The sequence below is a fragment of the Citrus sinensis genome, chromosome 3 (assembly GCF_022201045.2).
Source record: "Citrus sinensis cultivar Valencia sweet orange chromosome 3, DVS_A1.0, whole genome shotgun sequence".
Classification (NCBI taxonomy): domain Eukaryota; kingdom Viridiplantae; phylum Streptophyta; class Magnoliopsida; order Sapindales; family Rutaceae; genus Citrus; species Citrus sinensis.
The window spans coordinates 42,585,707-42,610,178 of record NC_068558.1 but is presented as its reverse complement, the minus strand read 5'-3'; the positions used below and the strand labels follow the sequence as shown (position 1 = coordinate 42,610,178).

The window sequence follows — 24,472 nt, the reverse complement described above, 5'->3', positions numbered from 1 at the left end:
GTATAAAAGGAGGAAAAAGCCGCAAAGTGACCCGGCACTTTCTCCCCACTTTCGGCAAGGACCAAAGCAACGATAAAACTCTGTTAAGTAATCTCCATCCGCTGTTCATCTTCCTCATTCAAAGTATTCAAATTCACAACAACATCGAAACCAAAAAAAAAAAAACACAAAAATGAACATCTTTTCCAAAAAGCCAAACCCTAAAGGTTCGTTCCGTACACGGCTTCTCTCTTCTAAAATTCTCATTTTTCGAACGATTTTCTTTATGTTGTTGATCAATTCTGTTAGTTATGGATTGTGATTTCATTAATATCATGCAAATTTAATCATTTTTTACATGTTTTCGTAGTTTTACTTTCCATTTGACCTTGCGTTGACTTTTCTATAGATTGCGAATCGTGATCAGGGCGGCCCTTTTTTTTTTTGTTTTTAATAATTTGATTCTTTTGTTTTGATTGCAGAGGCTCTTCGAGAGAGCAAGAGAGAAATGCAGCACGCTACTAGAGGTAATGTTTATACTTGCAAGCAATTCGTCAAACGTTCTTTTTGGGGTTGGAATTAATTAGAACAAACGAGTTTTTATTATGATCATTTTGTTATTGCATATACACAACTTCGAGTGGTCATATTAGCCAGCAATTATTTGGTAAATATTATGATGGATTGTTATCAAGCGAATAATAATGATAACAAATAGAGATATTAACATCTTTTTTCACTTAATTTTTCCTACTTTACTACCAAAGTTTTCCAACAATTACTTTTCCCCATCCAACATTTCAATTTTTATCAATTGATTTTTTTAGATATATATATATATATATATATATAATAATCAATTGACAAAAATATTGTCTCTTTAAATAGAATTAGTTTTGTATTGTTTTAAATTCAAAGGATTAAATTGTGCTTACACAGTTTAGAGATAAAATAGAGTTTTACTATGATTTCTGTTAAAAACTCTGTTATACGGGTTTCTGTTGTAATGGGAAAAGGTATTGCAGAAGGTGATTGTCCACAAACAAACTGCAATTCTAGCTTTGTTCAGCACATATAAATAATGGAGCAGTATTGGAGTGTTGTCTTTGAAGCTTGGCTATTTAAGTTAGAGTAGGTCTACCGTGAAGTTCAAACTCAAAACATTCTGTGGAATCATATGAAAATGATTGAAATGACCTATAAGTAACTCAAAACATTCTGTGGAATCATATGAAAATGATTGAAATGACCTATAAGTACTGTGTTAGCGAAGCACAGATGCAAAGAGTGGTGTACCATCTTTGAGGTGTGTTGACTAGATGGCCAGTTAGAGAATGGATTGCAGTGAAACTGCAGTTCTACAATTGAAATATGTTAATGAAGAGGGAGGGTTATATGAACTAAAAGACTTGGAAGCCATTGGCTTAAATTTTTTTAATTCAGTGTGAGCCCAATGTGTGTCTAAGTTTAAAGGTGGGTTGAGTTGTTTAAAAGGCTGCTCATATAAACATTGAGAGAATTCTTACTCTTGCTTACTCGCTGGCTTATTTACCTTCTAACCCTTGCGTCAGGTGTTTCAGAGGTGGGTTGAGTTAAGAATTAGATTATTCACATATGCATATTGATTTTACCAGAGTCATTTTTATTTTTTATTTTTTTTCTAATTTTAGGCTTTGATAATGTTTCTCATTTAGAATCATATTTGCTTCCTTATTTAATGTGACTGAGGCTGGAGCAATTTTTGATAGTCATGTTTATCTTCTTTATTGGAATTTTTACTGGCATCAGGCATGGAGAAGGAAATTGGAGCACTACAACAAGAAGTAAGTAAAGGGCTGACACTGATGATTCATTTTTTAGTTTAAAGGTGTTACATCTAATATGATTATTCATCATGTCAGGAAAAGAAGCTTGTTGCTGAGATAAAAAGAACTGCTAAAACAGGAAATGAGGTATATTTATACTTTTAATTTGATTACACAAATGAGGTGACTGCATTTAAACATTTTCTTGTCATTCCTATGAGATACAAGTTAGTATTTCTCAATTCTTCCTCATGAGTCACCCTTAACCTTGTTTGGTAATCCTTCTCAGGGTGCTACTAAAATTCTGGCCCGGCAGCTGATCAGACTGAGGCAGCAAATAGCTAACTTACAGGGTAGTCGAGCTCAAATAAGAGGCATAGCTACTCACACTCAGGTGCACTATTAGAACCTCTCCATCTCTCTTCATTTATGACATTCTCTGTTGATTTGGCTTGCAAATAGTGGATGTATGCATTCTTCTCTTATCAATGATTATTTCCCCTTGCAGGCTATGCATGCACATTCTTCAGTTGCTGTTGGCATGAAAGGAGCCAGTAAGGCAATGGCAGCCATGAATAAGGTCTGTAACATTGAAATATATAATGTTAGTTTGATTAACACCCACATTGATATGCAAGTACTATTTCATCTATAGCAAGATCAAGACTAGACCCTGATAACTGGCTTTGAATTTAAATTTGCTTTGTTATGTGTCATTACCATGTCCAAGCAACTTATAAAATAACAAATAGTTATGATTTCTTCAGTTCTTTTGTTCCTACCTCTTTTTGATGAGGTGTACATTATATTTGCAGCAAATGGAACCTGCGAAGCAAGCCAAGGTTATGCGGGAATTCCAGAAGCAATCAGCACAGATGGATATGACTGTAAGATCTTGCTTCTATTTTAGAATATTTTTGTTAAGTTGAATTATGTTTATATTTTCTTTTGGTTCTGTATCTGGGGAGTTAATTGGTTCGACATTCATTCTTGCAGACTGAAATGATGTCCGATACCATTGATGATGCCTTGGACAATGATGAGGCTGAAGAGGAAACTGAAGAGCTGACAAATCAGGTAGGCTTCTTGTTAGACTGAAAGTTTCCCCATGTAATGAAATGGGAAGTATTCTGTGATGGGCTAGCTGTAACATTTCTGAACAAGGATTAAATACAAACAGCTTAGGAAGGGATGTTATCAAGTTAGTTGGTATCCCTTAGTCTTCGTTACATCCTAGAGGGTGCAATATAAGGATATAATGTACATTAATCCAAAGACGGACTTCAAAATATTGGAAGGATGACCAATTTTCCTAACACCATTTTTTTCTTTTCCCAGGTGCTAGATGAAATTGGTGTTGATGTCGCCTCACAGGTTAGTATTGGAGTAGTTAATTTCATAAATAGTTATTATTTATCTTTGTACTTGCGTAACTGAACTGTTCTTGTACTTTGACAGCTGTCAGCGGCTCCAAAAGGTAAAATCGCCAGTAAAAACACGGAAGTTGCCAGCAGGTATTTTTGTTATTATCCTTTTTCTTTTATCACGTTCCCCCACCTAATCACCTAATTTACTTGTCTTAAATGGTGTTCAAAATTTCATTAGATCAAGTAATTTCCCACCTTGTGAAAAGGGAAAGAATAAATATGCAAAAATAGATTCTCAGATGTCCAATTGTTTTTGCTAATATCTTAAAGCCCCTTTTGCAGTTCGGGCATTGACGAGCTTGAGAAGCGGTTGGCGGCTCTCAGAAATCCATGAGTTTTTGCAGTTTCCTCTTCAAAACACCTTTTTTTTTATAATAATTTTTTTTTTTACAATAATCTTTTTAGTTGTAATCGAGTTGATCCTCCGAACTACAGTTCGAACCCCTGTAAGATTGCCACTGTCAATATAATCCCATTGATTGATTAATATTCCGCTGTCATTATGTTCTATTTGATTGGAAAAGTGTAAATGTCAAATTGCATGAGTAAGCCATGGCTTGCAACATGGCGAGTGACCTGTATGAACGGCAAACCTTAGCAGCATCAAGCTAACCAATAATCCCCCACGTCTAGTTGAATTGAAAAGTTTATACCGCAAAATGCCGTATTTCCCCATCAATGGTTATATTAAATTAAGTAAAAGTTGATATATTTTTTTTTCAATCTCATATTAATATTTCTTGGTAAGTGATATGAACCACAACTAAAATCCGTAAGTATTATACTAACATTGCAATCTTATGGTGTTTTGTACTTCTATTAAGGTGTGATGTTGCTTGATATTATGAAAGTTGTATACCCAAGACATTCTAAGTTTACATTCAAAATTTCATCGCAAATGATATATGTTAATCATCAAATAGTTGATAGATTATCAAAATTAATTATTTTATTATAATATTCGCTAAATAAATGCTGCATTATTTGATACAATTTTGAGGTGTTCACTATTGGCACCCACATCCATACTTTTTACTCATTGTAAATGTGCGTTTGCATATTAAAAATTTTAAAAAAATAATTATCTAATTTACGTGACTTTGACTTGTGTGAAACCGTTTAAACATACGTACTGAAAGTATAAATATTGTACGAAGAAATTGATTCTTTTTACTTGGATACACAGTTGGCGGTTTCAGTTGTACATGTTATTCACTCTTTCTATTTCTTTTTGCGCCAAAACAAGCGTCTGCGGTCTTCAAGCGTTGCATGCTCATTCATTTCTTCTAGGATCTCTGATTGAAGGCCAAAACGCACCGTCTTGTTCTTTCATTTCAATTCCTGAAGCAACACTGTAAAACGAGTCTTTTCAGAAAGTGCTTTCGAGGCCGTTGATCAGGTATATGCAATATTGCAAATGCTTCAAGAACGTTAAGTTTGAGTTTCTTTTTGGCATTTCCAGTTCAAGAAGGTTTTCTGCTAACAATGAGAAGCAGAAACTGAACCAAAAAGTGTTTTCAAGATTTGAGTTATTGAAGCTTTATGGTTAGAATTCACTTTCACTTTGTGTGTTGTCTGCTTTTATTAGATTAACCAAAAATTAAGTGTTAATTATTTAAACATGCATTAAATGTTGAGTTGAAAGAATTAAAGAAACTTATTATAATTGATTTTTCTGCTTTATGTTTCTTGATTTTCTTTATTTTTGGCCATTGTTTGTAGCTTTCTTAATCCCCAATATGGTGCTGTTTTGATGTGAATGCAGATGGAAACCGGGAATGACAATGCAGATGCAAGCAGCAGCAGCAGCCATTCATTTTACACGTTTCCTCCACTTCCACCAATAATTCTGCCCAGATCCCCTAGCAATCAAGAAGAGGGAAATATCCCTCCTTTGTTTGATCCTCCATTGCAATTAGCTCTTCGAAGTCACCATGAAATCATGCCACAGGTTTGATTTGCTTCTGCTGCTTTCTCATCAGTAGCTTCAAGTGCTTAGCCTCTAAAACACATCGTTTCATAGTCTTGTTGGGAAGGGGATCATCGTCACATGATCTCCTTTGATAGGCTATAAATTGGGATGTAATTTTTTGTTTCAAAAGGTCATGTAACTATGTTTAGCTCTATTGTGCTTTGAGATGCCATGGTATTGGTTTTGTGGCCTAGCAACTTCTTAGAAAAGTTTCTAGGATTCAAAGAGTTAATCCTGGTGTGAGGCTATCTTTATTTTACTTGTACTGCAGTTTTCAATTTTCATTGAAATCTATGCTCAAGATTAGATCCCTTGCCTATTCCCAGATGGTTGTTGAGATAACTTAAATTTCGCTCTATCTTAAATCTTACCTTAGTTCATCATGCACTTTGTGTTATTGATATCTTGTAATGATTTTCATGCTATTTTACCATGTTGAGAATTCTAAAAGTTGATCATACATTTTGTATTATTTTGATATCTTGTAAAGCACGGTGGAGCCTCAATAATGATGAATTTAATCCTCTCCAGGAGCTGTTTTAAAGTTATTTAACTCTATGTATAGTCATTCTTACTTTCTTTTTCTGCTGCTTGCAAATGGATGGTTTCTTCCAGTTTAAATTCAATATGTATGGATCCTCATTTTTTTAATCTACTAATATAATGTAGAGTGGATTATCTCACTGTAGGTACAGAATTAGAGCATTATTGGTGCTGTAAGTTGTTGCTGTTGTTGGTTTTTTTTTTTTTTCCTTCTTCTCTCTCTCTCAATATAATCTTCGAGATTCTCTATCTAGAAATCAGATTTGCTGTCATTTGTGTAGTTCAATATATGAAAGTTTGTCCTATTTCACGTAATTCTTAATTTTCATTCTTAATTCTCTGCACGGCTTTATTGTTGCTTGTTTTTGTCACAGATAGACCCAGAGGCTGAGGTATATAGCAGTCAGTGGCAAGTTCAAGCGCACAATATATGCAAGGCTGCTGTAATGGAACTCTTTAATATAGCAGTAAGGGAGGGTCTGCTGGATAAACAGGAGAATCCACCCATGGTTGTCTCTGGAGAATTAGGGAAGAAGTTTCAGTCAGCACCTTCACCAGGCATGATAGTGGAACTATCTGTTGATAGTAGTGTATTTCAGTTCAGTCCTGCCTATTTGATTTCCAATATTACTAATTTGGTAAGGTTTTATTACACCTTGAATACAAATGCAATAGTTTTCAATTCCTCATAATATAAATGCACCACCTAAACTGATAATGCTTTTTTGGCAGGATAAATGGATTTCTATGTTTTCAGCAGCTTTGCACCGGAATTGAAGCATGTACAGATGGTAATTTCTCTACTTATCAAGAAAATTTAAGACTAACTCTTATTGTGTTGTCTAATAATTGTTTCTCTGTGTTGTAGCTGGATGTAGAGTTTCATATCCCTATGCCGTTCACACAAAGAAGAAGCTGCACCTTTATGAGGTTCCACACAGAAGTTAATCCAAGTGTGTGGGCAGTCGTTGACATCGGAATTGATTACTTTCCTGTTTCCCCTTCACACTTTCCGAAGTTTCTGATTAGGAGGCCATCAGGTTTGATTATTAAGCAACAGTCTGCTGGGGGCTGCAAGGTTAGTGAAGACAATGCCATGAGATAGATCACTAATTCATTTTGTTAATATTATTTTTATTTTGCATCTTATTTTTCTCCACAATTTTTGACGACTGCAGGTTATCTGGATTGAGAATGTTGAGGCCTGCAAGAGTCAATCAAATGTTTTCCAAAGTTTAAACGTTAAATCAGCATTTGATGCAAACCGTTGGCTGACTGCACTCGAGTGGAGGAATTTGGATAAAAACTATAGCTTATTTGAGAGCAAACCAGAAAGTCATTTAGCTAAAGGTAATTCTTCTAGTTCTCTGAGTTAGGCTCTGATTCAGGCTGCCGGTGTTAAATTAAAATAATAATCTGAATTTTTTATTTTGGTGCAGATGAACTTCATCAACTTGCAAAATTATTGAAGGTAAAGTTTATCAGGAGTATCAGTGACACTCCTGATGGAAGGAAATGGACCCATTTAACTAGCAATGAGCTGATGATACTCTGGGCTGGAAATACATCAATTGGCGTTTTTAATTGTTTGGCTACTTTTAATCTCATGGAAAAACCTTATGCTGTGTTTAAAAAAGTGTCAGATTTGAATTTGGCAATTCAGGTAATTTCTGAAATTGTCAATTTATGAAATCCTGGTTTACCTAGTTTAGATTTGGCTTTTTATATTTATTGTTTTCTTGACTTTGTGTATGTAATTTTATTTGATGCAGTGGGAGAATTTGCAGATTATAACAAGGCCGCAACTTGAAATCAAACTGGCATCAACTGATGGAATTAACGGCATCCAAGTCTTTAGCAAGGTAGTTATTAGACAACTGTAGCTTAATTGATTTAGTTGCCATCATTACTGTCATAAGCAGTAATTACCATGGAGTTAGTATCATTAACAGTTAAGCAGCCCTATAGGCTATGAGAGCATAGTAGCTGTGAGATCATTGTTGTGGTAGAGTTTGATATGTTTAGCGATGAGCGTGCGCATGCTGCTTTGTTTATTTGGATTTTGAGATGAGAATCAAATATTGCCATCATTTGTATCTTTTTTATTTTTTTATTTTTTCAGGACCATTGCCGTTTGGTCAATGTAACTTCAGGTGATGGATATTGTTATGTTGTTACATCGATGCCAGTGAGCCAAGAAGCATTTCTATCCAGGAGCTGGTCTGACATAAATCCATCAGGCTTTGCAATTTTACCTTGCTTTTCAGGTCAAGTCAACCACCCTGGTGGTTCTACCGTGGTCATCTCTTTAAGTGCCAAATGCAATGACAAAGCTCTTAAAGTCTTGCCGCATTTCCTTAGGCTCTTGATTAGGATCATTAAGGTATATATTTGCAAAACTGAAATCCTTATTTAATTCTGTTTATAGGCAGTTGTGGTAATGCTGTTTTAATTCTGTTCGTTCATCATTGTAAAAGCCATCCGATGCCGAATCAGCTGGATCAGCAAGTTCCGGAAAACCAGGGACAGTTACCTGAGAATGGTGATCCAGATTGTTGGACATGCAATGAAAATATGCATTGTGCGTACAGACTTCCCTCTTGCTTTATAATGTGATTACGGCTTAACTTTCCTAGAATAGCAGCAGCTTTTGTACAGAAACTGATGATAGATTTAAGACTAGTCTCCTCATTTGTTTTTGGTGATATCCACACTAAATAGTTGGTAGAAACATTTATCAACTTACATTTTCTGAGAAATGACATAAACTGTCAAAGATTAAATAGATTTACAGCGGTAAGGCGTCAAGATTGGATATAACATGTTCTTTCTAAAGATCATCATTTCATATCATCATGTTAAGTTACGGATTATATCAACCTATGAGTTCATGTTATTTAATTGAATGCATGTTTGGGTCGGATGTAAGTTACATTTATTATATACACGCACACCCACCCATAAGTGTCAAAAGATTAAATAGACATAGCATCGTCTCAATTCTTCTTCCTAATATCATGATTTCATACGATAACCATATATATATATATATGGAAATTGAAGGTGAAAGTATATTCTACTCTGTATATATAACTACAACGATCGAAAGTTCAGCTATAAAACATTAGGGGAGAGGATGCTCTCCGTGTAGGACACAGTCTCGGACCAATCAAAGTTGGGACGATAAATCTCCTCAAGATTCCTCTCGTTGAGATTACAGCTTATAAATTCCCGCCATTTATTTATCATTATGATTTCATCACCGCCATTAGTGCCCGTTGCTGTGCAAAGAGTGACCAGACTACCATGATAACGAACCATTATATCACTATCAATTTTAGTTAATCTTTCCCAGGAGGAATGCACTCCATATTGTTTCATCACCCACAACTCAAAATCAGTAGTCTTATCTACACAATTTGAGCAACAGACGTTTAAACTTAGGCATCCTCCTACAACTCCCAAGCTGACCGATCTGGGGTGGCAGACTTCCCCAACACGACAAAATTTCTCCTCTGCTAAATCAAAAGCAATAATCACAGGGTCTTGTGAACCAAAATGAAAGCCGCTGACAAGCCAATGGAGAGCCCCATTAAAAAGGCAACCTTTTGGTGGGGACTCGGTGCCGTAAAATAATTTGACACCAAGGTTGTATTGAACGTCTCTCCAAGAGAAAGCTTTCATTGAGAAAACTTTTAAAAGAACTCTGAGACAAGAGACAGCTAAAACCTTGTAATCATCGGTGGATGAATCATAACCAAAACCATATAAATATGGGGACCCCAATGAAATATCGGGATCTGGTAATTTTTTGTATGCTCGAGTGGATGGGTTATATATGAAAAAATCCTTGCACCCATGAAGAGCCATGCAAACCAAGCCGTTGCATGAGCCTATAATAACATTTGGTCTTGATTCAAATGGAAAATTGAAGTTAAGTTCAGTAATGCATCTTGTCAGACAGTGCAACGACTGAAGACGATCAGGTGATATTGCTAACACAAGGACTCTTTGATGAATAGTGTTGTTATTGTCGATTTCTCCTTGTTTCTTCTGTCGGTATAGAGCAAACTTGGGGTCGGAAATCAGAGAGTGCCATTCCTTGGATACGCACTTGAAACGCAGCAACGACTTGATAGGCAACCTGCAAAGTATCTCTGCTTCTAGGATATCTTTGGGAATACTCCACATTATTCTATGTTGTCACCTGGCTAGTGATCAGATGATATATGTAATAGGAACACAACTCTCTCTCTCTCTCTCTCTCTCTCTCTCTCTCTCTGTATATAGAGCAAAATATAAATTGAATAATTTACTACTTTGGCAAAACGAAAAAGTAATTAAAATACTAATTAGAAATACTCCTATTTCCATCAGAATTTGTATAATTAATAAATTCCTAGTCTTCTTCTAATTAATTTGCCGTAAGAAAAGAAATAATAATTAGAAAAAACAGAAGAACCGTATAATTAGAAATAATAATAAATTCCTAGTATTGTCGTTGACGTCACTTTGACCTGAGTCAAACCGTTTTTTTTTTTTTAACGAGGCATTTTCCTTATGTGTTTCAACATAACGAGGCACAACACTTGTATCATCATTTATATTGTTAAAAGTGTTTGTAAATTATGAATGCAGTGAGTAACTGAGTCTATGATTTACTCTTTCATTCTAGGTACCTCTCATATAAGCAGTTTTATGTTTTATTCCACTACTATGAAAAGGCAGATAGGGACTCTTGATCATAGAAAGGGACCTCATCAGTTATGATTTTGGAGACCTTACCCCTAGGATTGTTGCCAGGATATTTCAAATGGTTGTGTTTATGCATCAATTTTGTCTCAGGCTCCCAGGAAGTTCACTAGTGAGGTTAGAAGGAGGATGAATCATGAAGATTTTGTTTACTTCTTGCTTCCAGTGGCGGGCAGATCATCTAATTAAGCCCAGCAATGAGTACTGGTACCCTAGTCTTGCTTTTTCTTTTTCTTTAATCTTTATACATTGAGCTTTCTCTAGTTCAAGGTCTGATGCACGTAACTAATTTGGTTGTTTTTAGAGGTTCAATGCTCAGACTTGGATGAAAATGGACAGCTTACACCAGATGAAATGAAATTGTTTATGAGGGATAGTATGAGTGAAAATCAGATGCCATTCGAGGATGTGCTACGACCAAATACTAGACATGATTGCACCAGAGGTCCATTCAAACTTTCTTTGATTCTGGGTAATCGGGTATCTTCATAAATAATAAATATACTCGCAGAGACATAATCTTTCTTGAGGAGTCAAGAGTATATCCCACTACGCAACTTCAAAAGATGCAAACTCGGTCAGCATCAGAAACTCCTTCGTTACTGGCTAATAAAATTGTTTTGCTCATTTTCTAGTCATGCAAAAACTGTCAAATTCGCGTATTTGAATTGGCTTACGCTGTTACACAAAACAGCCCTGTTGCTAATGGTATTTTTGGCGTTTATGATGAGAACCCGGATTTGACAGAGTGCGATCACTATGTGGAGAAAGTTTATTACAATTGACGAAGACGATGAGAGTTCATAAAATGAGGATTGAGATCAACCACTTAAATCTGATTGACCGAAAAATGAAGAAAGATTACTCCATCTGCATGAATGAAATTCTTCAACCTCGTTGATAAATAATTTTAAAGCATGGTCACCTACCTTGATGTGCAAGTTATTTCAGTAGGTTGAAGACACTTTACTTATTTATTTTTTCAAATTGTATTGCAACAAAATTGGGTTGCCATGAATTTTACTGGGATTTCAGAAAATTAAAAAAATGAATAGCACGCGGTGTTTTGTACTAATCTTGACAAGTGATATGAAGCACAACTAAAATCCATTAGTATTATACTAATATTGCAATCTTATGGTGTTTTGTACTTCCATTAAGGTGTGATGTTGCTTGATATTATAAAAGTGGTATATATTGTGGTTATTAACCCAAAACATTCTAACTTTGCATTCAAAATTTCATCGTAAATGATATATGTTAATCATCAAATAGTTGATAGATTTCCAAAATTAATTATTTTATTATAATATTTGCTAAATTAATGCAACTACTTTTCAAAATTAATTATTTTATTATAATATTCGCTAAATGAATGCTGCATTATTTGCTACAATTTTGAGATGTTCACTATTGGGCACCCATATCCATATTTTTAACTCATTATAAATGTGCATATGCATATTAAAAAAATTTAAAAATAATTATCTAATTTACGTGACTTTGACTTGTGTCAAAACGTTTACACTTTGAACATACGTATTGAAAGTACAAATATTGTACGAAGAAATTGAATCTTGTTACTTGGATACGCAGTTGGCGGCTTCGGTTGTACATTTTATTCACTCATTCTTTTTGCGCCAAAGCAAGCGTCTGCGGTCTCGTTCATTTCTTCTAGAACTCTGATTGAAGGCCAAAACGCACCGTCTTGTTCTTTCATTTCAATTCCTGAAGCCACATTGCAAAACAAGTCTTTTCAGAAAGTGCTTTCCAGGCCGTCGATCAGTTGTATGCAATATTGCAGATGCTTCAAGAACGTTAAGTTTGAGTTTCTTTTTGGCATTTCCAGTTCAAGAGGATTTTCTGCTAACAACGAGCAGTAGAAACTGAACCAAAAAGTGTTTTCAAGATTTGAGTTATTGAAGCTTTATGGTTAGAATTCACTTTCACTTTGTGCGTTGTCTGCTTTTATTAGACTAATAAAAAATTAAGTTTTAATGATTTAAACATGCATTAAATGTTCCTGAGTAGAAAGAATTAAAGAAACTTATTATAATTGATTTATCTGCTTTATGTTTCTTGATTTTCTTTATTTTTGGCCATCGTCTGTAGCTTTCTTAATCCCCAATTTATGTTGCTGTTTGGATGTGAATGCAGATGGAAACAGGGAATGACAATGCAGATGCAAGCAGCAGCAATTCATTTTACACGTTTCCTCCACTTCCACCGATAATTCTGCCCAGATCCCCTAGCAATCAAGAAGAGGGAAATATCCCTCCTTTGTTTGATCCTCCATTGCAATTAGCTCTCCGAAATCACCATGAAATCATGCCACAGGTTTGATTTGCTTCTGCTGCTTTCTCATCAGTAGCTTCAAGTACTTAGCCTCTAAAACACATCGTTTCATAGTCTTGTTGGGAAGGGGATCACAGTCACATGATCTCCTTTGATAGGTTAGAAATTGGGATGTAATTTTTTGTTTCAAAAGGTCATGTATTGGAAGAAACTGTTGTACTATCTTTAGCTCTATTGTGTTTTGAGATGCCATGGTATCGGGTTTGTGGCGTAGCAATTTCTTAGAAAATTTTATAAGATTCAAATGAGTTAATCCTAGTGCAGAGCTATGTTTATTATACTTGTACTGCGGTTTTTCAATTTTCATTGAAATCTATGCTTAAGATTAGATCCCTTGCATGTTCCCAGATAGTCATCGAGATAACTTAAACTTAGCTATATCTTATCATGATGTTGAGGTTAATAGAAACTGAGGTTTCATTACGTTCCAAATAGTATTTGATATACATATCAATGTATGGCAAATAGTGAGTGATTTAATATACTCATTGATGATATATCTAACCGAAATCATTGTCCTGCCCTGCATCACAGTCGCTAAAGGAACAATATATTTTACGAATTAGCCACTTTTTCGATAATCCTCTTGGTGGATTTCGGATTAATGGTAAGAAGTTTATATCTATAAATTCCCCTTTCATATATTTTAACAAAAAGAAGGATGTCTCTCATAAGGAGTTAAATGGACTTATGCAGATGCAGAATTTAAATCAGTTGTTACCAAGAAAGTATGCCAGTTACCATCCTTTTTCTCTGCTGCACTCTTTAGAAAGATAGACATCGAGAGTTCTGGAATTGTGACCAGGTATACGCTTGTGCAATTTCTTCTTCCTTCTCCTCAACCCCAGCTTTTGCTTTTCTAAATAAAACAGTAAGATTTTTAGTTGTGAATTGCCATCCAGTCTTCATATATCTCTCTCCTTCATTCTTTTATCTAGTAGTTATTTATCCCATCTTTAAATGCTGGATGTGAAGCCTACATGTCCGCTAGAATCTGTTAGTTCTTTAGCGTTTGAGATGTATGATAATATGCCTAAAGTTTCAATATCTAATTGTATGACAAATTGGATTTATTTATGAAATCAGGTCATTAAGCTTTTATTGATGACAAAACATTCAACTATTCAAGTTTCATAATGTTAGTGCATGATTAGTTTGCTTGGAATATTGATCCATTCAAGCATTATTGCTTTTCTCATTGATCATTTTTGGACTGTGCTTGATTCTTTGCCCGTATAAATGCATTCTCATGTATTCTCCATCACATAATATGCTTGTAGGGACAAATTTAGTCGGTACTGGGTTGATGGAGATATGCTGACAATGGATACAGTGACTCAAATGTATAGAATTCTGAAGCAACCAGACCATGAATACCTTTCTCAGGTTTTTCTATGGGCCCTAAATTTTTGCTGAGAATTTGTAGAGTATTGATAATGGCTGTTGGCAATTTGCTTGTGATTTTACTTATTCTTTTCCTCCATTTTATTTTTTAACCTGTCCTTCAAGAACTTTTGTGTACAGGTTGATTTCACTAGTTTTTTTTTCTGTTGGCAATTTATTGGACATTGGATACAGGTTGACTTCAAACCTATCCTTCAAGAACTTTTGGAGACCCACCCTGGTTTGGAATTCTTAAAGACTAAACCCAATTTTCAAAAAAGATATGGTGCGTGAATAATGGCAATGCATTTTACCATCTAATTTAAGTATTAATCTAGTAAAGTTTTGTTACTTCTTCCATACGTTTTCATTTTACTTGAATTTACAGTTGGCAATATGATGCTTTAGATTGTTGATTGATATTTTTAGGCATTAAACAAACGACTTGGATATCCTACCAATCATTCTTAATTTTTACATGCAATCAACTTGGAATTCAGTATAAACTACTACTGATAACCGTACATAAACATCTGTGTACATGGCTCAGCTGAGACTGTGATATACAGAATTTTTTATCATATCAACAGAAGAGGAAATGGTCGTCTTTCACTCAGGGAGCTGAAGCGTGGAAATTTAATTCCTGCCATGCAACGTGTTGATGATGAAGAGGACACTGATGGGGTTCTCAGGTTCTTATCCTAATTGATCTTTTACACGACCTATTTTATAGGAGTCAACTTGAAATAGTGACTGGAAATTCCTCCATTGAATTTTTTGAGTTTGTAAATTTTTAACGGAGCTATTTGGCCTCTTTCACACCATAGGTACTTCTCATACAAGCAGTTTTATGTTATATATCGCAAGTTTGGCGAAGTGGATGCGAATCATGATTTCTTGATCGACCAAGGAGACCTAATGACCTATGGTGATGGTGCGCTTACCTCTCGGATCGTTGCTAGGATATTTGAACAGGCTAGTTTGTGTCCAATAGTATCTTCCTATTTACATTCTGAACAAAAAAATTCTAATTTAATTTGAGGTTTAGAAATGCATTTGTCTAGCAAGGTGTTAATTTATTTGCTTGTGCCTAATGCGCCAAATTTCGTCTCAGGCTCCAAGGAAGTTTACATGTAAGGTTGCACGACACATGAATTATGAAGATTTCGTCTACTTCTTGATATCAGTGGAGGACAAATCATCCGAGCCTAGTGTTGAATATTGGTATGCTTGTCTATTTGTGATGTACTCTGATGCATAATGCTTCGTTTTCAAAGCGCACAATTGTTAATTTATTGGTGGATTTTACAGGTTCAAATTGTTAGATTTGGATGGAAATGGAAAGCTTACCCCAGGTGAAATGAGATATTTCTATGAGGACCACGCCAAAAAACCTGTGTCATTTGAGATGATATTATGTCAAATAATTGACATGATTGCACCAGAGGTGCCTGGGGTCTTCTCCTGTTTACTTGTTTAACATAAATCTACTTTCAATCTGACATGACTTTTGATGCAGAGGGAAGAATATATCACACTACGTGACTTGAAACGATCAGATCTCTCGAGAATTGTTTTTGAAGTCCTTTCCAATCGTGGAAAGCTCCTGGCATTTGACGATCGGGTTCGGTTTCCACTGCCCCGTCGCCGGGTAATTAAATATTTCGCTCACTTTTCAGGCTATGCGCAAAACTGTCATACTGGGAATCTGAATGGTCATTTGGTGTTTACCTGCAGGGCCATCAGCACCCAGATTTAATTGAGTGGCTTCGGTTTGTTGATAAAGAGTTCGAGAGTATGCTAATAGATGCTGAGTTCATCTCAAGTTCAGAAGATGAGCCAATGGAAGATTGGGGTGAACCGATTGAAGAAATGCGTGATTGAGGTGAAAGACTATTTTTCCAAATTCTCTGATTCTCTTTTTATAATTTTCTCTTTCTGAAACTCACGCATAAAGTTTGTTATAATCTTCTTTTAATTATTCTATAGTTTGTGGTTCTGAAATCTAATTCCCATGACAATTCTTTGTGTTTTCAGGTAGATTTAGATATATGATTCATCGGTTTTCATCTCGAGTGGGAGAAGGGACACTGGAGGAGTCTTGAAGACACTACATGAATGAATGAGAGTCACAAAAATAGCTGCAACCCCATTGATATATTTTTGAAGTTAAATTCAGTAGGCCATGCTCTCCACACCCTTTCTTTTCTCTGCAACAAAATTGAGTTGTATGAAGTTCTTCGCAGGGGAGTTGCTCTCTGGATTCCGTACAGCGTTGTATTAATATTGATTGATTGAATATGATCGAAAAAAAAGAGTTTTACAATGTATATAACAATTTACAGTATTACAAATGTCGATCTTAGTCTTTAATAGAGTGCGGATCCCCCACATATATATATATTTTTCAATTCGGACACCTGCAAATTGCAATTCATCCAGACCTACAACAGTGGCCGTTGGATTAAATGGAGGGCTGAGATTCTATTTAATATATTATTTTAGCTACATGACCCAGGCGCCAGGCTGATTGCATAAGACATTTGATGATCCTGGCCCGTTCATTGATATTTTATATTTTATTTGCTCTTCGAATTTGCTTATTGAGATTTTTTTTTTCCTGCTTTTTAGATTAGTGAGGCGAGGGATATAAAGAAAGCGCGTGCATTTTAGTTAAGAGTGGGGCTATTTGCACTCAAAAAATTACTTTGGACTCTTTAATTTTAATAAAAATATATATTACAAAAATATTCATACTATGAATTACTATTAAGGACATTTTTTTATAAGTTAATATTATATAATTGTTTTGAACATACATATAACACGCTCATTATTCATTTTTAATTATCATACTTTAAACCCTACAACTTTTATTTTCAATACCTGAATTTAACATTTAGATGAATAATAAGAAAATCAATATTAAAAAAAATTTAATTACACAGCATGTGTGATACAATTTTTTTTTAAAAAAATAAAATAAAAAAGTACTATGAATGAACTTTTTTTTTTACTTTCACCATTCTTCTCATATTCTTCATCTCTACGTCTTCCTCTTTTCTTTTTTCTGCTTCGTCCCTTCTTCTCATCTCCTTCATCTTTGTGACTTCTTTCTTTTTTTGGGTAGTATCTATGGAATATAATTCTTTTTATTATATTCTCATTGCAAGTTATTTTGGGTGTGAAATTCAATATTGAACATAAATAACTAAAAAATTAATTATTAATTTTATATTAATTTTTTTTTTACAACTTGACTTAATTATATTGTTGTAAGTACATGTTAAATCTCTTAAAATTGGTGCGTTGAATAGTTTTATTAGTGTTTTAAGTAAATAAAGTTAAATAATTTAAATAGTTTAAGTAAAGATATTTTTGAAATTTTAAAGAGTGTACAAAGTAAAACTTAATCTTTTATAATTTGTGCACGAGTGTGTAAAGTAATAGAGTGTTCAAAAAAATATTTAGAGTGCAAATAGCCCCACCCTTTAGTTAAATTTAATGCCTTGCTAAATCTATAGATGGTGGGCACATCAAGTGTAGGATTTTAAACAAAAAATCATGGGCTATTGGAGTTAAATTCGATAACTCAAATTAAGATTCCCTTACTTTTAAGGTAGGTTGGAGAACTAAAATAATGGACTGGACTATTTTAAAGAAATTTTATCTTAATCCCATGTTTGATACTCTCAAGAGTATTGGAATCACCTTATCCTGACCTCAAAAGATGATCCCAATTTCATGAACAAAGTTATTCTCTGAAGAGGCATGGGATTGGTTGGGATTAATTTTAGAAAGTAATTATATTAAATAGTTTCTTCATATTAAAATTATATAAGAATATCATAATAATCAAATAATATTAATAACAAGTAATAAGAAAATTATTTATTTATCATGAAAAATAAATTTTAAGGAAATATTGACTTTTTAATTTTTTTTTAAAAATTAAAGTTTGGATCTTTGTTTTACAGGTGAATTGGGTTGTTTAGTTTTACTGCATATGGTTTGAATTAGTTCTAGGTGTGTTGATTTTGGTGGTGTGTTGGATTTAGGGTTTTGTTTGTTGAATATGGTGGTTTTCTATAGAATTGTTGTGAATTTGGAAAAGTAGGTTTAATTTGTGTGAAAATTACTCAATTTTGATTCAGTGTAATGTAAAATTAGTATGAATTTGGGAAAGTTGGTTTAATTTGTGTGAGAATTGCTAAATTTTGGTTTAGTGTAACGTAGAATTACTGTGAATCTAGGAAAGTTGGTTTCAATTTTAGCGGTTTGCATGGTCATTTGCTACCTTCTGCTTTTTGGGTGAGATTTAGTACGTGTGCTTATGGAATTGTTGTTGCTTCTTGCTATTATCTCTGTATTTCTACTAATTGAACACTATTTACTCCACTTTAAACACATTTCTTTCTTCGAAATCATTTTAGTTTATACTTTCCTATCTTCATGCAAAATCTACATTTTTTTTTTGTCTTTTCATATAACATATCAGTTCATATGCATAATGAGTGATGTAATGTTTTCCGGTTTTTTCATATAAGATTTCAGTTCATATTGCCAACTCTTTGGCTACCGTCACTGGTTTTTACATGGTAATCGCCACATTCTTGTGCCTTCTTTTCATTTATGGCTCATGTTGAGAATCTTTAAAATACAGTTTTGAATAGCTTGTTTTGCTTTTGTTAACAAGAACAGATCAATTTCTCAGATTAATTCTTTAATCCAGCACTCCTCAATAGTCACACTTCAGATTGATCATAACGCTAAAAATATTGCATTGCACTTGGAAATATAAACTAAGAAGAGTAACATAACGCAGGAGTACTTATATTTTATATCTTGATAAAAATGCAGCTGTATTGAACCAACTCTGTTGGTTCTTATCGGAAGAAATATATTTTCTAAGTATGCACTTGAATAAAATTTTGCATCAGTCCAACTTTGAACAGATATTAGACATGATAGCACCAGAGGTCCATCCAAACTTTGTTTGATTATGAATAATCAAGTATCTTCATAAATAATACATATACTTGTAGAGACATAATCTTTCTTGAGGAGTCAAGAGTGCATCCCACTACGCAACTTCAAACGATCGAAACTCGGTCAGCATCAGAAACTCCTTCGTCACCGACTAATAAAATTGTTTTGATCATTTTCTAGTTATGCAAAATTGTCAAATTGGCATGTTTGAATTAGGCTTGCACGGTTACATAAAACAGCCTTATTGCCAATCAATGGCATTTTTGGCGTTTATGATGAGAACCTAGATTTGACAGAATGGGATCACTATATGGAGAGAGAGTTTGTTACAATTGACGACGATGATGATTGAGATCAACCACTTAAATCTGATTGAAGTGAATGGCCGAAGAATGAAGAAAGATACTGCATCTGCATGAATGAAATTCTTCAACCTCATTGATAAATAATTTTAAAGCTTTGCTTGTTCACCTAACTTGATGTGCAAGTTATTTCACTAGGTTAAAGACACTTTACTTATTATTTTTTTTTTTTCCAATTGTATTGCAACAAAATTGGGTTGCTGTGAATTTTACTGGGATTTCTGAAAATTAAAAAATGAATAGCGCGTAGTTATCAAATTAGTTAGTTATGTTAGTTACTAGCCACCTGCTCGTACAATAGCTCCATGCTGCGGCCCATGGGCCTAGATATCTCCGGCCTAAAAATAAAATCCGAAATCATAAGAAAAAAAAAAAAATGGGACGGCTATAGCTAAAACGAAAACAGAGGACTCGCAGTAAAACCCTAAGAAGAGGGAGGGAGGGTTTTAGGGTTTAAGCAAATTGGAAATTGATTCTGTAAATACAAATCAAGTCTCGGCAAATGGAGATAAGTTTAGGAAGCTTACCGTTTGGTCTGGATTTTCATCCGTCGGATCAGCTCGTCGCCGCCGCCCTCATCACGGGCGACCTTCATTTGTAACCTATTTCTTTAGTTGCAAACTTACTTTTAATAAAATTAGATTTTTAATTATGAAAATTATTAATAAGCATCACTACTTCTTTTATCATAGGTACCGTTACAATGCGGATTCACCGCCCCAAAAGTACGCCTCAAACTTCATTTTTCAAATATTCGTTTCTTATTTCCGTGTTTTAAAAAAAAAAAAAGTTTTTTTAAAAAAATAAATATTGATGATAAATAGGTTGCTGGATCTTCATGCTCACGAAGAGTCTTGTAGAGCTGTTCGATTCGTCAACGGTGGACAAGGTGATATTATTTTGCTAATTTGTAGTTATGTGGTTTATTTTATTTTATTTTTGTAATTAAAGTCTTAATTTTTTTCCTTCCGATGGACTTGTACAGCAATGCTGACGGGTTCAACTGACCGTTCAATTCTGGCCACGGATGTGGAGACTGGAGCCACTATTGCTCGTCTTGAGGATTCTCATGAGTAAGTTCCCATATTTATTTTTTAAGGCCTTTTTTTTTTCTCAAATTATTGATCATTAATGGTCCAAGAAATACGGTTTTGATGCTCTGATATGTTATCTATTTGCAGGGATGCTATTTATAGTTTGATCAACGTGACAGAGTCAACTGTTGCCTCTGGCGATGATCAAGGCTGTATTAAGGTGGTTTTCTTCCCCAGTAGCTGCTATGAAACTGGTTTCTTCCCATTTCTTTCTCTTTGAAAGCCGTAACAGAGTTCAGGAAAGTATTGTCATAAGTATAGTGTCTAGCAAATAAATTTCCTGCAAACATAGTCCAATCAGCTATTTACATGATTGAAGTCTACTTCCAATGACATTTGGTTTTCTCCAATGGCTTTTTGCTTATTGGCTTTGAGGTTCTTTAATTATCTTCTTACTTTTGTGATCTTTGATGAATGTAAAATCATTTCTAATTACATTTTATCATTAAATGATATCTAAAGTTCATTGTTTTTATTTGAAAATATTAACATTTGTTTTTTTTATTTGTCTATTTGTTTTTGAGGATATTTAATCACTGCGCTGAATCTGTTTGAATTATTAATTTACTTTTAAGGGTTCAATTTTTTATTCAACCCACTTATCTTTTTGTTTGATTTTTACTGCATTGGAGGTATGGGATACCAGACAACGTACTCTCTGCAATTCTTTTGACGCTCATGAGGAATATGTTTCAGATATGACTTTTGCAGCTGATGCAATGAAACTGCTAGGAACAAGGTACTTCAATGCTGTTACTCTTTAATGATTCTGCTTTTTTTTTCCCTTTCAATTTGAAAAGGTCTTCAGATTGTTTGCTTTTCAGCTAGACATCCTGCACACAGTTCCATATATTTATGTGTTTAAATAATTTGCTCTTTCAAAGTGTTTCCTTCTTCTGGGTAGATGTTTGACTGAGATTTTAACGTGTCTCAATTTTGCATTGTCCAGTGGAGATGGGACTCTATCTGTTTGCAATCTTCGTAAAAATACAGTAAGCTTTCACTGTCCTTGATAATATCTACTTGTAGATCGCTTGATATACCAGTCACCAGATGAAGATTTTTGAAAATTCTTTCTGAATTTTCATTTAACAATGTGTTCCACATTAATGGCAGGTCCAAACTCGGTCTGAGTTCTCTGAAGAAGAGCTAACATCAGTTGTTTTGATGAAGGTTGATTTATTATCCTTTAAATGCTGGAAATTTTTTTAACATTAGAGCTGTAACAGAGCATGAACTTGTTCCAGTGATATCTTTACTATCAGCATAGATTTTTACACTAGCTGGCAGCTCCTTGCCTCTCTTTTTCTATCTTCACCAAGAAAAATTTATGTTTTACCGGGAGTGCACTGATTTTAATCCATAAAAAAGATACTATGAACACTGGCATATCAAAACTGATGGATTTTGTATTCCTGGTGGTGTTTGGCCAACCATCCCTTCTCTTGAGCCCTTGCCCACTTCCCTGGGCAAAATCAGGGGAAAGTAAGTCACCGTCTTAAAAGATGCATTTACCTTTACAGAGAAAATAATTTACTTCCTGGAATATCTCTGATTGAACGCTTACTAGTAAGTTGTTTTCTATCTACATTTGCTGATCCATTCATTTACTGTATTCTGACATTCTTCATAATGTAATATTATTGACAGAATGGTCGCAAAGTTGTATGTGGATCGCAGAGTGGAACTGTACTGTTGTATTCTTGGGGATATTTCAAGGATTGCAGGTTTTTAAATTGATCTCTCTCTCTCTCTCTCATCTCACTCCCTTCTTCCCTCTCTCTCTCTCTCTCCTTGCAAAGATAAACACGTGAATGTTAATAGCCTTGTTGGGTAAAATATTTGCTTGTATTTGCAGTGATCGTTTTGTTGGACTATCTCCAAATTCTGTTGATGCATTATTAAAGGTGAATTGGTTTCCTATTTCTTGATTGTGGTAGCATCAATTAAGTTTAAAATAATCTAGGAGTTTGCTTTATTTTAACAATGTGAATTTCTTATGTTAGCTTGATGAAGATAGGGTAATTACTGGATCTGAGAATGGCCTCATTAGGTAATAACTTGTGCTTGACAGGATAAACTCTTTGATCTTAAATGTTGGATCGTGAGTTTGTTATTCTTAATATTTCTAATTTTGTTTGATTTACTCTTATTCATTTAGCCTGGTAGGCATATTACCGAACAGAATCATTCAGCCAATTGCAGAGCACTCGGAATATCCAATTGAGAGCCTTGGTATTGCATCTGTCCTTTGCTTTATAAATAGTGGTTTCTTATCTTTGAATGTTAACCCTCTCTAATTTTTACTAAAACTTGTGGATCTTTAAAAGTAGCTTGTTTAACATACAACTTTGGTTGGTTTTCTAGCTTTATCTCATGATAGAAAGTTTCTTGGCAGTATATCACATGATTCAATGTTGAAGGTGCGTGGCATCTCTCTCTCTCTCTCTTCCCCCTTTCTCCCCTCCCCTTCTCCCCCCCCCCCCCCCCCCCCCCCTTTCTTCATGCGCACACACAACACATTTTATATGGTAAACTATGCGTAAATCATGTTAGATGGATATGAAGACAACAGAGAATCAGTATACATGTTAGCCAATTTGATGTCTGTGATTAGATCTGTCTAAGGCAGAGCTGTTTGCACTGGTTGAATGTTTCCTTAAGGCCAAATATGTTATCATGTGTTGGAGAGATAGTTTTTGTATTGTTGCAGGTCAAAATAAGTTAATTAGCAAATTTAGAAATAAAATTAATGATTAACCTATATTTGCTTTCTATTTTTCTTTTGTCATTTCTTGGTTGCCTAATTTTTTCATTGCATTTACGCTCCTTCTATACTTTATCATCTTCATTATAACATGACAAGTTGAAATTGCTGTTATTTTCATGCAGCTCTGGGATTTGGACGATATATTAAAAGGTTCAGGAAATAATATAAGTCAAGCAGCTGAGTCAGATAGCGACGGTGATGACATGGATGTGGATAACAAAGGTGTGTTAGATTTATTGGGAAATGTCATAAACATGTGGTGATTCTTGGACTTGCAATTATTTTTTTTCCCTCATTTACATCCCTTCAGGCTTTCCGTTCTGGACAAGTTGATGCACTGTCTAGCAGATTATCTGCTGCTCTGCACCAATTATGATACGATACCTGGAGGGCATTTACACGTCATGTATTTGACTTTGATTTTTTTCCCCACCCCCAGTGACAAGTAAAAGTGCGAGCAAAGGACATGCTGGTAGCAGTTCGAATAATTTTTTTGCAGATTTATAGATGGCAGTGGCACACTTCCTTCTGCACATATAATGACTGTTACAGTGCCTGTCTTGTGTCCTTATACTGCACCCAGTCTCCTTCCATGAGTGATACCGCTAGAACATATCCTGGGATTCTTCCAATTCATCATCCCATGGCCAAGCAATGGTTTCCATGCATTTCAGGTGGGCCTCCCTTGGAAAGATTGTGGATTTCAGTTTTGATAAGTTGTAGAGTACACAGTTTTTCTTTCTTGACCTTTTCTGCTCTGGTGGGGCTGGACACTTAATGAATTGTGGTGAAATGATATATATATATATATATATTCGGTTATGTTTTGGTTTGAAACAAATCATTTCCAATAACTTGCTCCAGATTTGCTAGGCGGGGATAGAGGATAATACGTTTACTCTTTGTTCTCAAGACTACGGTACTTGCTGCCGTTTGGTTACTTCCGAATTTTTTTTATTTATATTATTATTATTATTGGTTGATTCTGCCTTTTATTAGAGCTGCAAAACATTGAAAATCTACACTAACTTGGATATTGAT

At 34.6% G+C, this 24,472-nt stretch overlaps 5 protein-coding genes across 10 annotated transcripts; 4 read left to right on the top strand and 1 right to left on the bottom strand.

Annotated features, from left to right (window-relative positions):
• Nucleotides 1–21: 21 nt before the first annotated feature.
• On the top strand, nt 22–3,698 carry LOC102631163 (vacuolar protein sorting-associated protein 2 homolog 3). The gene is made up of 11 exons (XM_006479442.4): nt 22–206; nt 462–506; nt 1,768–1,802; nt 1,881–1,931; nt 2,074–2,178; nt 2,293–2,364; nt 2,600–2,671; nt 2,781–2,861; nt 3,123–3,158; nt 3,243–3,298; nt 3,494–3,698. The coding sequence occupies exons 1-11, from the start codon at nt 173–175 to the stop codon at nt 3,543–3,545; spliced, it is 639 nt and encodes a 212-aa protein (XP_006479505.2). The 5' UTR covers nt 22–172; the 3' UTR covers nt 3,546–3,698.
• Nucleotides 3,699–4,075: 377 nt separating this feature from the next.
• LOC102613866 (homeobox-leucine zipper protein HDG3-like) lies at nt 4,076–11,504 on the top strand. Of its 3 annotated transcripts, XR_008052870.1 has the most exons (12): nt 4,076–4,756; nt 4,977–5,162; nt 6,101–6,364; nt 6,459–6,517; nt 6,595–6,804; nt 6,905–7,076; nt 7,166–7,389; nt 7,499–7,588; nt 7,849–8,109; nt 8,204–8,307; nt 10,572–10,685; nt 10,783–11,504. XR_008052870.1 is itself a non-coding variant. In XM_052436482.1 (10 exons), exons 4-10 carry the CDS (start codon nt 6,464–6,466, stop codon nt 8,261–8,263), a joined length of 1,071 nt encoding a protein of 356 aa, XP_052292442.1. In that variant the 5' UTR covers nt 4,076–4,756; nt 4,977–5,162; nt 6,101–6,364; nt 6,459–6,463; the 3' UTR covers nt 8,264–8,556. The 3 variants fall into 3 exon arrangements, 2 of the variants coding, with proteins under 2 accessions (XP_052292442.1, XP_024955206.2); XM_052436482.1 differs by lacking the exons at nt 10,572–10,685; nt 10,783–11,504 and having other exon boundaries at nt 8,204–8,556; XM_025099438.2 differs by lacking the exons at nt 4,076–4,756; nt 4,977–5,162; nt 10,572–10,685; nt 10,783–11,504 and having other exon boundaries at nt 5,758–6,364; nt 8,204–8,556.
• Nucleotides 8,757–10,045, bottom strand: LOC102613570 (F-box/kelch-repeat protein At3g23880-like). Its single transcript, XM_006480021.2, has one exon. It carries the CDS (start codon nt 9,915–9,917, stop codon nt 8,841–8,843), a length of 1,077 nt encoding a protein of 358 aa, XP_006480084.2. The 5' UTR covers nt 9,918–10,045; the 3' UTR covers nt 8,757–8,840.
• Nucleotides 11,505–12,000: 496 nt separating the features above from the next.
• On the top strand, nt 12,001–16,598 carry LOC102613282 (serine/threonine protein phosphatase 2A regulatory subunit B''alpha). The gene is made up of 13 exons (XM_052438253.1): nt 12,001–12,410; nt 12,636–12,815; nt 13,368–13,440; nt 13,530–13,638; nt 14,114–14,219; nt 14,412–14,502; nt 14,767–14,908; nt 15,044–15,191; nt 15,331–15,440; nt 15,528–15,663; nt 15,736–15,867; nt 15,954–16,101; nt 16,254–16,598. The coding sequence occupies exons 1-12, from the start codon at nt 12,408–12,410 to the stop codon at nt 16,098–16,100; spliced, it is 1,377 nt and encodes a 458-aa protein (XP_052294213.1). The 5' UTR covers nt 12,001–12,407; the 3' UTR covers nt 16,101; nt 16,254–16,598.
• Nucleotides 16,599–19,943: 3,345 nt separating this feature from the next.
• LOC102630550 (WD repeat-containing protein 55) lies at nt 19,944–24,272 on the top strand. 4 transcript variants are annotated; one of them, XM_006479440.4, is made up of 15 exons: nt 19,944–20,164; nt 20,260–20,292; nt 20,392–20,456; nt 20,553–20,640; nt 20,749–20,821; nt 21,294–21,400; nt 21,611–21,653; nt 21,778–21,834; nt 22,312–22,388; nt 22,520–22,568; nt 22,668–22,714; nt 22,823–22,896; nt 23,029–23,084; nt 23,554–23,653; nt 23,871–24,272. In XM_006479440.4, the coding sequence occupies exons 1-15, from the start codon at nt 20,070–20,072 to the stop codon at nt 23,936–23,938; spliced, it is 1,032 nt and encodes a 343-aa protein (XP_006479503.2). In that variant the 5' UTR covers nt 19,944–20,069; the 3' UTR covers nt 23,939–24,272. The 4 variants fall into 4 exon arrangements, 2 of the variants coding, with proteins under 2 accessions (XP_006479503.2, XP_015386330.2); XM_015530844.3 differs by having other exon boundaries at nt 23,742–23,890; XR_003065525.2 differs by lacking the exon at nt 23,029–23,084.
• The last annotated feature ends 200 nt before the right edge of the window (nt 24,273–24,472 follow it).